General features: G+C 35.8%; 1 protein-coding gene across 1 annotated transcript in view; it reads right to left on the minus strand.

The window, feature by feature from the left end:
- The window catches only part of RNF141 (ring finger protein 141), a 39,180-nt gene extending 23,165 nt beyond the window's left edge, over positions 1 to 16,015 (minus strand). Inside the window, exons 1-3 of the mRNA XM_045557509.1 lie at positions 15,900 to 16,015; positions 8,258 to 8,451; positions 5,121 to 5,229 (exon numbers count right to left, since the gene is read on the minus strand). Coding sequence (XP_045413465.1) covers positions 5,121 to 5,229; positions 8,258 to 8,400 — 252 coding nt within the window. The 5' untranslated portion in view covers positions 8,401 to 8,451; positions 15,900 to 16,015. The remainder of the gene's footprint in view (positions 1 to 5,120; positions 5,230 to 8,257; positions 8,452 to 15,899) is intronic.
- Between the last annotated feature and the right edge of the window lie 559 nt (positions 16,016 to 16,574).

Genomic DNA, 16,574 nt, shown 5'->3' on the forward strand with positions numbered 1-16,574 from the left:
AATCCACTATTGGGTATTTAACCAAAAGAAAAAAAGACGCTCTATAATAAAGACATCTGCATGTGAATGTGTATAGCAGCACAATTCACAATTACAAAGATGTGGAAACAACCCAAGTGCCCATTAATACATGAGTGGATTAATAAAATGTGGTATACCATGGAGTACTACTCAGCCATAAAAAATGATGGTAAATTAATACCTCTTGTATTATCCTGGATGATGGTAAATTAATACCTCTTGTATTATCCTGGATGGAGCTGGAGCCCATTTGCTACTAAGTGAAGTATCACAAGAATGGAAAAACAAGCACCACATATACTAACCACTAAATTAGTACTAATAGATCAACACTTATGTGCACATATGGAAGTAACATTCATCAGACGTCTGGCAGGTGGGAAGGGGTACAGGGGATGGGTAAACTGACACCTAATGGGTGTGGTGTGCACTGTCTGGGGGATGGGCACACTTGTAGCTCTGACTCAGGCAGTGCAAAGGCAACATACGTAACCAGTGTTTGTACCCCTGTTTGTATTCTGAATTTAAAAAATAAATTAAAAGAAGAAACTATCCCTGCAGGAGATGTTTAAAAAAAAAAAAAGACATCTATTAAGTGCATATCAAAGTAAATGGAACAAGCAAAATCAGAAAATATTTAGAAAGAAATGAATAATGTAGGAAGAGATATAAAGATAGAGCCTTAAAATTGTGAATGAAGTTATTAATAGATTATGAAATGTGTTGATGGAAATGGGGAAATGACAAAGTGAAAACGTAGTTAGGTTACATATTAAAAAACATTATTATAGCAACATTTGAATATTTTGAATGAAAATAATAGTTGTAATACATTTATTGTTTACTATTTGAGAAGCTAATGATAGGAAATACCGAGAATCAAGAATGAGTCAGATTCCATACTGTGAAAATTGTAGGACCAACTCCAATAATCAAAAAATTGATTAAATTTATGGAAGGTAAGATCTATGTGAAGATGCAAATATACAAAGTTCTTTGTAATAAGAGACTGGACATGAGGTAGATTCTACCTGATAGAGAATATTTAAATAGAATTAAAAGGTGATAGGAATTTATAGAGGCTTATAAAACAGGTCTTCGGAACTGCATAGTACAGAAGAAATTATGGAATAGTTCATACAAGCTTAGTATTGTAAAAGCAAAGTTTATCACACTGTAACTATTCTAATCATAGGATTCCTGCAACAAATATTTATTGAGTACCCATTATGTGGCTGTTATAGGTACCATGTACATTGCTCCAGGCATAAGTTATATAATGTGTATACAACAAAAATCCCTCCTCTCATGCAAGTTACATGATAGGAGGAGGAGACAAATAACATACAGATTAGGTTAGATGGAAGTAAGTGTTATGGAGAAAATTAAATAGGGGATAAGGAATGCTGAGGGGTTGCAGGGAAGGCCTCACAGAGAAGGTGACATTTAAGAACTGAAAAAGGTACAGAAATGAGTCATATAGAAAACTAGCAGGAAAATCATTCCAGGCTGAGAGAAATAGGAAGTGCAGAGGCTGTTAGGCGTTAAGTGTACCTGGCAAGAAGCACGAGTCCAGCAAGAAGCCCACAGCGGTTGGAACAGAAGGAAAGAGGAAGGAATAGGAGAAGATAAGGTTAGAGGGTGAGGCGTAGACAGAGTATACAGGACTTTACTGATCACAGTGACAACTCCGGCTTTTATTCCAAGTGAGTGGGAAGTCACTAGAGGGTTTTGAGCCAAGGAGTAATATGATCTGATTTTCATTTCAAATTGTGGACTGGACTGCTGTTGTGCTGAGAATAAACAGAAGGGGGGCAAGAGCAGAAGCAGGAAGACCAGTTAGGAGGCTATTGGAATAATCCTGGTAAGAGATCATAGTCACTAGGAATAGGGTGGTAGTAGTGCAGATATAATAGATGGTGAGAACTAGCCAGATTCTGATATATTTTGAAGAGAAACCTGACAGGATTCACTTATGGATTATTTATGAGGTATGAGAGGAAAAAGTCAAGGATGACTCCAAGGTTTTGGTCTAGGTAACAAGGATGGAAGTTCTTAATAGCCACCTTAGTACATAATTTTTAATTAACCTATTAATTTTTCCAATATTATTTCCATGAAACATTCCATTTAAACATAATTTAGATTATTTTTGCAATGGATTAAATATTATTTGAGGATAATCATAGATGGAAGGTAAGGACTTAATGTAAATATAGAAGGTTATAGTATGTATTTTTTTTAGTTGTTTAAGAAATACAAAACTTTCAGTCTCCTATCAGTTTTTCACATTGGATTTGAATTCTAACTTTCTAATATAAACACTGACCTCTCAGATTCTTTTGGAAAGAACCTAAGAAATGTAAATAAAAACATTTCTTTTTTTTTTTTTTTTTTTTGAGACAGAGTCTCACTTTGTTGCCCGGGCTAGAGTGAGTGCCGTGGCATCAGCCTAGCTCACAGCAACCTCAGACTCCTGGGCTTAAGCGATCCTACTGCCTCAGCCTCCCGAGTAGCTGGGACTACAGGCATGAGCCACCATGCCCGGCTAATTTTTTTGTATATATATTTTTAGTTGGCCAGATAATTTCTTTCTATTTTTGGTAGAGACGGGGTCTCACTCTTGCTCAGGCTGGTCTCGAACTCCTGACCTCGAGCGATCCACCCGCCTCGGCCTCCCAGAGCTAGGATTACAGGCGTGAGCCACCGTGCCTGGCCAAAACATTTCTTTAGAGTAGATCTAAAACCAAGAAAAATCACACAGAAGTAAGATCTAATTGCCTTCATCTTTAATACTTAGAATCTTTTTTTAAGGAAGATGTTTAAACTAGTCACATACACATGTAATGGTCTGAGATACTGAGGCAAAAAGGAATTTGACTAATAATACAATTAAACTTTAATTCTATGTTTGTCAAAGAGGAGCAACAGAAAACTAAGGGATCAAAAACTTGATATAATCATATTCCCACAGCTTTCTATAATTTATATTGGCCTCTTCAATGTAAGCTGAGTATTTTATGAAATAAAGATGGAGAGTAAATGTAATTTAGGTAATATACTGTATCAATAAACAAGGAAAATTTCAACCTATCCCAGTCATTTAAAATGAGAGTAGTTCTTCAACAGATTTTTATTCATTCAACATATACTGAGTTCCTACCAGGTACAAAGCATTGTATTATGGCTATAAGGGATGTAAGATTGAAAAGATTAAATCTAGACATAGTTCCTATCCTCAGGAACTTACTACCTACAAGGTGAACTAAGAACCTAAATAATAATTTTATTCTTAATGTAGAATTTAATTATGAAGTATAAATAAAGTGCTGTTGGAATTCAGAAGAGCCAAGAGAATGCTTATTCAGGAAGACTTTGTGGATGAGATGGTATCTGAGGTGGACCTTTAGAGAGACATCAAGTTGAGACGTATAGAAATAAAAAATGTGGCAGAAACTACTGGCTGATTAGCCAAATACTATTCCTACTTTTCATTGCTGGCCGAACCTTATTTTGTTTTGGCGTCCACCACTCCCTGAAATGACTCAGGGACTCAGGAGTCAATCCTGGTTAGTCTAATCTAACCAATAATGGTAATCACATTCCCTGACAGTGTAGGTATACGAAGGGGATATGACCTAATATTGACTAATGAGTTCAGAAGAGAGATTTGCTGCGTCTTTAAATTAACCAGTCCTGCAGCTCGTCTAAGGAGCTAGGATTTCTTGATAAATGAGAAAATAAATACTGTTTTTGTTTAAACTGGCTTAACAGGAGTTTACAGTGACTTATACCTGAGGGCATTTAAATGACAGAAGGAATGGACATTCTAGTTGAGGGAATTCAATAAGCAGAGGCACTGAAGTAGAAAAGTAACAATTTCATAGTCTTAAATTAGTTAAGCCTGGTGAAAATAGAGAGTGAAAAAGGGGATAATTGTGAATAAAACAGAAAAGAGAGTCTGGAGCCATATGTAGGGGACCTTGAATGCCACATTAAAGACTTTGGACTATTTTGTAGGCAAGGAGAAATTTTAAGGAATTTTAAGCAGAGCGGTGATCTGATGACAGTCGTGCTTTAGAAAGGCAAATCTCACAGCAGCATTAATTAGAATTTGGAGTAGAAGAGCCTGGAGGTATGAAGATTAATACCGAATCTGTGGTAATCTGGATCAAAAGTGAAATGGCCCTGAACTATAATTACAGTCTACTTGAGTAGTAATTTGTCTTATTTATCATATATTCCTAGTGCCTGGCATACCTGTGCTGAAATGTTTGAATAAACTGGAAGTGAAACATAGTAGAGGTAAAACTGATAACCTACTGAGGAAACGTGGCATGTTATTTGGGTAACCCCCAGGGTCTGTGACTCAAAGGGAAAATTTCACTCAGGGGTTTTTAATAGGTTGGTCAGGAATGGACTTCAGGACATTCATGAATGCCCAATTTATTGTTTATATGCATATGGATGACTAACTGTTGCTTTGTCTGTTTTAGATCAGGGGTTGGGATAGGAGGAGTCCTAATAAAACTCACAGCTTCATTATCATCAAAAGGTCTTTGGCATCAAAAAGGTTAAGAACTGTCTATTCTAATTCACTCAATGGTGGATGAGGCTTTCTAACACTCTATGACAGCTGCCATTATATTTTTAGCACAGTTGATATATTCAATTATCTAAAATGTAAAGATGAACTAAGAAACAGTGCACTGAAGGTGAAAAATCCATTCCATAACTAAAAATTATTATTATACAAAACATAACAGGCTGGGCACGATGGCTCACGCCTGTAATCCTAGCACTCTGGGAGCTCTACAGCCAGCTAAAAATCCAAAAATAGAGATAGAAGGTAAAGGTGATGTAATGGTTAGAGATACTGAGACAAAAAGGAATTTGATTATAAAAATCTCTGCTATACAACAATCAGACAACTGGTGAAATTCAAATAGCTAAAAGGCAGTAACAGTATGAAAACTATCTTTTACAAAACCAACAAATTATTAACATTTATATCCACTATATTATTTTACATTATTTAAATGTGGTTCAAACCACAAAAATAGTTTAAGCTTAGAAGTGGAAGTCTCTATCAGTCTCACCTTGGTACAGACCACCCGTACAACCACTTTCCAAAAGGCAGAGGAGTCAGATCCAGGTTGTACCTCAAAGAGAAGATGTTTTTCCTGGCCAGAAGCCACTTTAGCAGTTCTGAAAAGATACAAATGCATATGCCAATTTTATGAAAAGTCATAAAAAATAATAGCACTATGAAACCAGATTCAATAAACACTTTCAAACATCGAGAAGGAAATATGAAGAAAACACATAAAGAGAAATAATAACAATGATTGTAACAACTAGATTCTTAAAAACATAGGGATAGAACATGTTTTGAACATAAACATAAAATTTAATTTCCAAGGTTTTTAAAGTCAAAAGCTTAGAATGATATTTATAAATCTTTTTGTCATATCTATATCTCAATGGTCTTTAATTTCTAACAAAGACATTTAGCAAAAACAAATCTAAGAAATCAGGTACTTTAAAAAAAGCTTGGCTAGTTTCACTTATCCAAATTTTGACTATTGCCTTAGATGTATATAAAGCATGAAAAAATCTTGCTCTTGGTTGAGTCCTTGTTTAAACAACATTAACACATCTCTTTGAAAGTTTTTGTTTTCTAGATAATTTGGGGATGAGTCAAGTAAAACAAATGATTTGAGACACTTTAATTATAGCTCTTACTGTCCTCCTCTAGCAGAGTAATTTTGAGAGCCAGAGCATTCTAATATAAAAATATAACACTTTTAGAAGATAATTCAATATCATGCTACCAACACCTTTAAATCAGTTCAAAGACATACTTAAGTACTGCAGTTCCCTTTTATCATTACTAACATTTTTCTCTACGCACCAGTGGGGATATCTATCACACTTAACTAAGTGACTTACAGCTAAGAAAGATGAGGCCATCAAAAATTAAGCAACTAGTCATAGGAAACAAAGTCTTTAAGTGAAAATAATTCAGCTGTGCCAGTTTCCAGTTCTGTTTTCTAGGCTGAGTGTGATGGCTCATGCCTGAGGCAGGAGGATTGCTTGAGGCCTGGAATTTGAGATCAGGTCTGTTTTCTAGCTACCAAGCCATACTTCCATGTAAGTTTAACTTTACAGTTCTCAGAGAGCATTACACTTGTGAAACACCCAACTCTGACCTATAGGAATTGGTTTTAGGAACCAAAACCAGTCAGAAGTGTCCTGTGCTAAATACATAAAAGGAAGATATTCTTTATCATCATTTCTGTATTACACAGTAAGCTTAGCTTGGGGACGATTTCATAGCACACATTTTATCCAATACTTGTATCTTTAGGCTAAAAGGCAAAATTTTATACAATATACTGGGTTTATATATATAAATTCCAAGGCTCTAAAAGGATAGTAGATGGCATTGATTACTTCTCACAAGAGTGGAAACCATAAACATAACAAAGCATTCCACTCATGATCCTATTAAATTCACAATCCTATTTTATTCCTTAAGAATATGGTCCCAGAAGTAATGCTTCAAATACTACTATTTGGATGATTTAAAAAAATAATGCTAGAGTTTAAAACCCTATGACTACACTTTTATAATAAAAAATCAGATAATACATCAACACACACAGCAAAATGTAAAATCTCCCTCACTCCCCTCCTTTCCCACCATTTCCCGACCTATAGACAAGCACTGGGTATAGTTTAGTGTGTATCCTCCTAGTTCATTTTCTAAGTATTTGTATATATTTATCATTATACAGGTTTTTTTTTTTAATGAATGAAATCCAGTGTTCTCAAAAGAAATCGTCTTCTACAATAACTTTAAGACAATCTTTATTCTTTATAACAATTGACTCTAACCAAGTTCATAAGGATGATATTTCAAACTTACCTAATGTGTTCCAGATTGCCAAGTATGTCTCTTATTACCTAACACAGCTGTCATACAGCCTAGGGACTGGGTTCATATATCTTACCCTAAGCTATCAGTAGTGACTACACTATTGTAAGTTTATATACTAAGTGTTCCTGGACTACTAGGTAATTTTACTTGGCCTTTTTGGGGGGGTTTAAGGAGAGGTAATGTGGGATAGTGGGAAAAGCTTGAGACTCAGACAGTTACTTGGGTAATCAATTTAGGCTTCAGTTAAAATGTCCAACCCTCAGCAGAGGTGCCTTGTACATAATATGTGCTCAGTGAATATTAGCTAAAATGAAGAGACTAAATAGAGACACTTTAAGACCTCATTTAAGAGGCAACTCCAATAAGTTCTAATTATACTCCCAGGAGGATAGTGTGTGTGTGTTAAGAAAGGTAGATGTGGATGCTGCTAGAGGAAGATTTAATACAAAGAAGTGACATCTGCCCACCTGTCACTAGGGGAGAAAGCAAACAGCAAAGAAAGTAATATTTAAAAAGTATAGCAGTCTGGGACAATTCAGGTCCCAGACTGTATATTTTATCATAATAGCTTCTATACAGATCAATATAAAAACTGATATAATAAAGAATAAATCTGCAAAGAAAAGACTAAGTTCTACTAGGTATGTTCTTTAAGAAGGCAGAAAAATTTACATCCCATCTTAGAAATTTATTCAAGAGTTAAGTAGGGATTTAAAGGTGTTAGCTCATTAGAAAATATTAACAAATGAAATATACCTGTTATAAAAATGACCTATTACTATATATGTATTTCTCTGGAAAAATAATGGCTCAGCAAACACAGAGGATACATAAACATATATATATATATATATATATATATATATGAATTAATTGGTTGATGTACATAAACCTTCTCAGTGTTACCTTTGACTATCTTAGGAGTCCTTCTCTAGAGTAGCTAATTGCTATATTCCCTTCTGTTATGCATCCCTTCAGTGCTTTCCAACAAGAGTCAATTAGTATACAACTGTTGAGATGTTGTGCTGTGTTGTATTTTAGAATTGCTTCAATATGCCTGTGCTCTGTGTTGCAAATTCATTTTAAGTTCCTCCCATCTCTTCTGTTCCCATTACATATTTTTAAAAAGCTACATAGAAAGTCTACTTATAATAGGCACTCAAATATTTGCTAACTACTGTTGAAAACATTAACTCTTACCAATCAATACCTCTGGTTACCTTTTACACAGCCATGACATACGGGGCATATATCATGGGGAAAAAAGAAAAAAAAAAAAAGATCAAGGCTTACACATCATTAAGCTCAGCCACTCTTCCAAGAAATTCTTCATAAGTTAAGGAGCCACTTTCCCGAACCAATGTGACATGCTTTGCTACTTTTTCCGGTAACTTGCTAATAACCAACTGTGTCTGATCTGAAATTTGCTGTCCCATGATGAAATGACGTCTTTCAAAATCCAGAAAAAGTGTTGCTTCACATAGTTTCTGTCAAACATACATAAAAGTTACTTTTATATATAATATAAAAACAGCAATATACCTATTCTTCAAAAAAATAAAGAACTAGTACTAGCTTTAAGTGAGAGTTCAGTAAACTTACATGTGTCTACTGTAGAATTTATTCAAATAGCTATATTTTTAAAGTAAAGATTTACATTTCTATTTTTTCAGATTCACATAGCTAAATGAGGAAACAGGATTCACTCAGATATTATTGGGAGGGTGATGAACCTCTAATTTCTATAATTTTGCCACATCAAAAACCATTAACACACACACACACTTACAGAGACTTTCAAGTGACTATATTTAAGAGGAAGTTTTTCTACCTTATATAATTTTCCTAAGAATATTTCCTGACTACTTACATGTCAGACTCCAAACTATTTTCCATATATTAAGTCGTTTATTTCTTATGACAATCCTAAGAGGCGGACATTATATCCCTACCTATTTTACAGATAAGGAAATGGAGGCTAAGTGACATCCAGTTCTAAGTGGTGGAAATGAACTCTGAACTTGTGTTTTCCAGATTCTAGTGTTCACATTCTTACCCACTGTGATATACTGGCTCACAATATATCAGTTAAAAAAAATTTGTTGTTGAATTACTGTATTTGTAAATATGCAACTTATTTTTAATTTAAAAATATATATAAATTAGACTTCTGGTTTGAAAAAACCTAAGAAAATTAAAATGCTAGATAATTTAACCACCTCATACTTTATTCTTAGAAAAATGCAACTCTTTTGCTCTTTAACTCCTTTAGGCGTTTTTAGTTTGGAGTCTATATAACTTGTTTTTTAAATATAAATATAGTTCAAAGGTTAGATAACTAACTTTAACAATCTATTATCAATATAAGTCAATAATTTGTTAAACTGACTTCAAAATTTAATCACAAGACATTTATTTCATAACTACTTACTCCAAAGTCTGAAAAGATATAATTGTACATATTGTGGCTAGAGAAGAGTTTGTGTTTATTCTAGATACCTCTTTTTCTTTGGTAAATAATGATCTGCAAGAATAGCAAGCATTGAAAATCTGGTTAAAATAAAAAGTAAGCTAAATTTTTAGTATTTGCCCATAGTGAAATATTCAGTAACTGAACGTGAAAATCCCTATTTAATACTAATACTACTAATAGTAAAAGCAGCCAATATTTATTGATCATTTCCATTGTGTAACACACTCTTCTAAACACTTTCCATGTATTCATGCATTGGTCATTTAAATCCCAATAATAACCATTTTATTAGAGGAAGGACCAGGATAGTTGAGGAAACAGGCATAGAGAGGTTAAAGTAACTTGCTTAAAGTCAAATAGCTAAAAGCAGTTTTTTTCTGTTTCTAAAAAAATACAGATAGAAAAAGAAAAATGCATCACAATTTGAAGAGAGTTGATTAATGGGCATGAATACAAACTTAGAAGAAATAAGACCTGGTATTCGATGGATCAGTAGAGTGACAATAGTTAACATTAATGTACAGTACATTTCAATACAGCTAGAAGAGAATAATTCAAATGTTCCTGGCATAAAGGTAAATATTCAAGGTGATAGATGTCCCAATTACCTTGATTTGATTAAATGAATGTATCAAATTATCACGTGTACCCCCAAAATATGTACATCTAATATGTATCAAAAAAGCAATGCCCCCCAAAAATCTGATCCCCCAAGAAATTCTACTTTACCCATCAAAGACTATCATTTTATTTCACCCAAATTACTACCCATATAAGCCAGGTGAAATAGTAATAATTTTATAGGAAAAGTTTTGGCAGGAAACTTGCTTTATCATTTAATCAAAAATAAATTTATAATTTTAAAGTATAAAATATATTTAAAATATAAAGTTGATATCCATAAATATGTAAATTTTGCTTTTAGTATTAAAATTTAATGTACTGTTTGAAGTTTATTCTTTTAGTTACCTTAAGTATAGAAGTACAATTGTAGTAAGAAAATAAAAACTCAATAATTACTATTTTGAATGTGAGCCTACTTAGCAATAACAAATATCATATGATAGAGGTAAATGAAAATAAGTTATTGAGGAAGATTCAGGTCACCAAAAAAATAATCTCTGAAAGAAAAATTATATATTTTAAATATAGCCAAGTGGATTTATAACAACTGTATTCAAAGAGAAACAATTAAAGATCTTAGCTTACAGGAGGTCTCTAGGGCAGGGGTGGGGAACCTGCAGCCTTAAGGCCACATGTGGCCTTCTAGGTCCTTAAGTGCAGCCTTTTGACTGAATCCAAATTTTACAGAACAAATCCTTTTATTTTTATTAATACATTTTTGTTCATCTTCTATATTTTTATTTTTAAAATGAATGTATTTAGAATACCAAAGAATAAAAATAAGTTTCAACATAATAATCCTCCCAGATTGACTGGCATAATTAGAACATAAGGAAGCCACAAGGACTAAATTGACAGCTGCTATGCTCATGATTTAGTTCTAACCTCCCCCACCTGACTGGTGCCACTACTGCATGAGGCTAGCTGGCAAGAGTTTATGGGGGTCAAGCACTCCCGTCTGTTATCAGCTTTTGACAACGGTGCATTGTGTTTCTGTTTAAGGTAAATTTGTGAATAGTTGCACAGCTTGACAGTTTTTTAAAAATTTTGTCTGCTTAACAGCCCATCATGTCAAAGAAGACCAAGAGAATACTGAAGGAAGAAAACAGATTTTTTAATGAGGATTGGGACTTGCAATATTATCTTGTTTCTGCTAAAGAAATGTCAACAGAAATTCAATGCTCATCAGCATCATAACACTCATAAGGACCACAAATATTTTAAATTAGAGGGACAGACACATAAGGTTGTATTGCAGAAATTAAAAGATGAAAAGTAAAAGCAAAGACAATTCTTTCAAGCAGCAATGAGACCTGGAAATAATGCCACTGAAGCAACTTACACAGTAGCTTATATACTCAGGGAAAAAGGGAAGCCATTCAGTGATATAGATATTGTGAAAGAATGCACTGTAGAAGTTACAGGATGCTTATAGACCCTGATAACGTTTCAAAGTACAAACAACTGCCTCTTTCGAGGAGAATCATCACTGAAAAGCAGCATGAATTAGCCTTCAACTTAACAACTTCACGCAATACTTCAAAAGGTAAATATGTATTATTCAATCACTTTGGATGAATCAACTGATACTACTGACTCAGCACAGGTTTTATACTTCATTGGGGTCATAACAGAAGATTTTCTTTGCTACGAAGAGTTGCTTGCTTTGGGCACTCCTGCGAACAGAACACAGGGAATAGATATCTTCGACAACTTTCAAGATAAATATCATGAAGTTGAACTGAATTTGGTAAATTTAGTGAATGTATGCATAGATGGTGCAACTTCCATGACAGGAAAACATGAGGGATTTATGCACAGGTAAAAAAAATATTAACAGATCCAGATGCTGTCATTTATTTTCACTGTATCTTGTATCAGCAAAATTTCTGCACTAAAGCTACTATTTTAAGTGACACTTTACAACAAGTTGTAAGTATTGTTAACTATATTCCTGCAAATGCACCAGGGCATCATCGGTTTCATAACATGCTAAACTTGAACAATGAGGTATTGTGTGGATTTGCCATATCATTCTAAAGTGTGTTGGCTATCGCAGGGACAAGCTTTACCAAAATTTTATCTCTGGGAGAACAGACAGTTAAATTTTATAAAGATTAGAATCAGCAATATGAATTATTGAAAGATGATATTTATAGGAATGTAGCATTTCTATGTGATATCATGTCAAATCAAAATGGCTTGAATATTTCTTTGCAAGGTAAAACTAAGTCTATATATGAAATGTGGCAAAAAATCCAAGCATTTTGAAAAAAGCTATCTTTTTTCAAAACACTTCCTCTTCAAAAGGAAATTTCAGATGAACATCTTTCCCAGTTAGCAAAGGTCACTGATGAGCAGGATAATATATGCAAACCACTTGAAGAATAGGCAGCTGTTACAGACCTGTTAATTGGAGAATACAATGAAAGGTTCACAGACTTTGAGAATCACTGACATCACACTCAAATTAGCATTTCAGCCTCACCTAGTTGATTATCACCAAGGCACCTAAAGAACTACACATGGAATTGACTGAGCTCTCAGTAGATGACACTTTAAAGTCATTGTTTGATGCTAAGAAAGATCCAATTGAAATACGGAAAAAATGCAGAATACCCACACATTTGGCAACATGCCTAAAAAGTGCTTTCTTGCTTTTCAACCACTTATTGCTGTGAATCTACATTTTCCTACCTAACCCAAATCAAGATGCCTAAGCTTAAGGTCACAAATAACTGATCCCCATCCAGAGGATCAAGTGAAACCGCAGACCTCCATGCTGCAACCAAATATTCAGATGCTTTCCAACAAAAAGCAGACATAACAAAGTCACTGAAAGGTTAACTTTAACAAATGGTTTTCATTTTTTGAAATTATTACGTACACAGTAGTTAGATCTTACAAAATAATTTATATTTTTAAGTATATCTAATTGAAGTTTCTTGAAAGGGGCCTTATTTGATTACAGCTAAATTAATTCGGCCTTCAAACATGAAAAGGTTCCCCACCCCTAATCTAGAGACTACCCAAGAGCACCTGGAACAGTAGGTTCTCAACCTGGCTCAGGAAGGAGGGGCTGGAATTTACGGTTTATTTTGAAAACCATAAAATATTGATAAATATTAACATCCACCACTATGTGGATGTTAAATAAAAATATGACTGTGACCTACACAATCTAAAACCACAACTAAAGAATGCATGTTCATAAAAACTTTTGAGGCCATCCTCTAGTCACTGGCCACAGCTTTTTCAGTGTCCTTGTTTGGTGACTGCACATCCTTCTGTCATAGCATATAACATCTGTTAAGTCACTTGACCATCCCTCTCTGTGAACTTCTTGAGGAGAGCAGCTGTAGTCTCTCTTCTGGCAGATATACAGGCACACAATGTTTACTGAATGAATGTAGTAAATATTGTGGACAGTTTTTATTAATCATTTAGTATTCTTTTGATTTTTGTTAATTTGTTCAGCTATCTATTAGTAAGTACTAACTTGGAGAGAAGCAGAAGTTAAAAATGTATATGAAAGAAAAATGTAAAATTGTGAAAACTTATTAAATTAATGCTTATATAAATTGGGAAATATTCATTATTTGATATTAACAAAATACCTCTCTAGATCATGGTACAGTATTATTGCAATAGGAACATAATTTGTAAACCAATGGCATAAAATTCAGCAAAAAAATCTCTGGTCAAGATTTCTCAAAGAACTAGTAGCTCTCATACTCTTGTGCCATCTATAACACAGTCCTTTTTAGCACGATAAAAATGTGCTTTTAAAAAGCATTTGAAGGATATTCTAAATAAAGAACTATTATTTTGAAACTCACAAGAACATCAAGGATTCCAAAAATGCCACATTCTTTAGTGGGTGGTACAATTGATCACTTTTTACTAACAAATGAATTGTTGCAGTTCAAATATTCCTTATAAAAATATAAGAATCACACCATGGGTAATTAGCCAATAAACCCCAAACAAGCAAAACATACAAAAAAAAATACCTAAAAACTTAAACCATAATCCATTCATAAAAGGACTAAAGTAATTGAAAAGTCTGAAAGTGCAACAAGATGACTAAATGACAAGTACTGTATTGTAGTATTTAGAAAACTTCTCTGAAACCTGTTCTCCATCAAATTGTGCATCATCTTCACTTAGAAATACTGAACTGAAATAATCATTGACTGTTTTCATTGTCAACTTTAACACAAGCAATAAATACCAAGTGCTACTGATTAGGTCCCTAAGGATACTATTTACTTTATTACTCATTGCTTACTCAAACTTTAGATCTGTAAGCAGATATCAGCTATTTTTCAAGACAAGACATTAACAGTTGTAACAAATACATAGTGAAACAATTAGGCCAGCCAGAGTCACTATAGAGTCTGGAATGCTTGTTCTGGGCTCAAAGATTAGAAAACAAATTTTAGAAAGAAAAACTACAAAAGGATAGAGTACTAGGAAATTAAAAATATGGATTTCTAACAGTACCAGTATGTTTACTAAATACATTTCATATTTGGAAAAAATACACTAGAATTCTCTCTGGACCTTCCTTTTCTTTTTGGGAGGGGAAGGAGAAGGAATGTGTTAGTATTTAGCCGTGAACCAAGAAGCATCAGGCTACCCACATTAAATATAAAACTCACACCAAATGACAAAGAATTAACGTATTTTTGAAACATACAACCATGTTCTGGAGAAAAATATTTAGAAAATGAAGCCAGACAACTTGAAAGGAGAAAACTATACTATTTTTGAGTTCTGAATTCAGGAAGCATCACTTCTCAGAAGGGTGGCTTCAATATAGAAGCGACTAAGCTAAGACGGTTGGTCCGTGGCAGCTCATGCCCCAAACAAAATTCTGAATGGGTGGAGCCCATATCATAGCAAGAAAAATGGGCAGAGGGGAGTGAAAACGAGTAACTTTGTGCCGAACATGTAAGAATTATAAACAACTGGAAGTGTTCCAGTAACTTTATAAATACGACAGAGGAAAGAACTAAATCATTTGGCACCGCGAAATAGGGCAGGGTCGGAATACAGAAGTACACTGCCATGTTAATTAAGGGGACTGGGATTAATTTCAATAATAATCGTAAATCCACATTTTGTAACACAAGACAACTGCAGGAACAACTTCCAAAGCTAACAAAGAAGGTTTCTCTGTTCCTTCTGTGTAATCAATACAATTATTTGTAGCAAGAACTTTTTCCCCCCTCAGCCAGGTCTCAAGGTAGCAGCTGGTTTTTGACAAGGGATTTGAGAAGGGCAGCAGCCTAGGCTAATTTAGAAATGTGGGGCTGGCTAAGTAGATCGACTTAACCATTTGAGCTATCGTCCCAGGCACAGGGTTTCTTAACCGGAGCGTCCAGCAGCGCGGGGACGCCACGTCACAGGCCACCTTGGCGTTAGCTCTTCCTTCACCGCCTCGGCCCCTCCTCGAGCGCACCTGGACTTTTAACCAACAGCTAATTCCGGTGGCCGACTGACTGCGCCGGCGGCAATATTCAAAAACCCGTTCTGAGCTCGAGGAGGAAAAACTCTTTCCAGGTCCCGCAGATCCAACCCCAAAGCGAGACAGGCCACCTCCACCCCGGGCAACTGGAAACCGCCAGGCTGGGGAAACGTCGCCCACAGAAGGGCCTCCCAAGCCAGCCCTGAGCCCTAAGCCGAGGCCTGGGAAGGGCGGCGGGGCCGGGCCTATCTCCCCTCTGAAGCCAGCCTGGCAGTCGAGGCCTGGCCGGGGCTTCTACTCCCAGCCCCGGGGTCGTAGAGCTGCTAGGAAGGGAAACAGCGAAAGGACAGCGCCGCGAAGCTCACCCAAGGCTCAAGGCATCGCCCACCCGGCAGCAGCAGCACCGCTTCCGGCAGCCGCTCAGACCCGCAAGCGGCCGCTGCTCGCTCGCTGACCCGGTCGCACCTCAGTGACGCAAGCCCCGCCCCCGCCGCGTTGCCTGGAAACGGCGCCGGAAAGTTCCCCTCCGGAATCCCTACGGACTCGCGCTTCGCTGCTCGCGTGGACTTTCGATCCCCGAGGGCCATCTGAGAGCGGAGAGGTGGCGGCGAAGGCCAAGTGGCTGCGGGGGAGGTGTCCCCTGGCAGGCTCCTCGAGTAAGGGCTCCATGGCTTTCCTGGCGCCATCTCCGAGCGGAAAGTCGGGCGCCCAGCTGGCGACAGATGCCACACTGCGAGCCCCTATGTGGGCAAGCTCCTATGTGGTTTCCAAGCCACCGCTTACCAGGCCTCCAGCCGCCCATTGATCATAGCTACACAAAGATCATCTTGGTATTTTTTTTAATCATTAAATGAAGCCGAATGTGCTCACCTAGCTGGGTTGTTAAGCATAAAAGAGAATGTATGGAAAGTAACTAGCAAAGGGTCCAAAACGGTAAGCTTTAATAAATGATAGTTATTATTATAACTACATGTTGGTGATATTATTGCTTTTCAGGACGTCTGAGTCAATAATTGTCCATGACACAACTGTTGTGTGCC

This window comes from Lemur catta, chromosome 7, assembly GCF_020740605.2.
Source record: "Lemur catta isolate mLemCat1 chromosome 7, mLemCat1.pri, whole genome shotgun sequence".
In the NCBI taxonomy this organism is placed as follows: Eukaryota; Metazoa; Chordata; class Mammalia; order Primates; family Lemuridae; genus Lemur; species Lemur catta.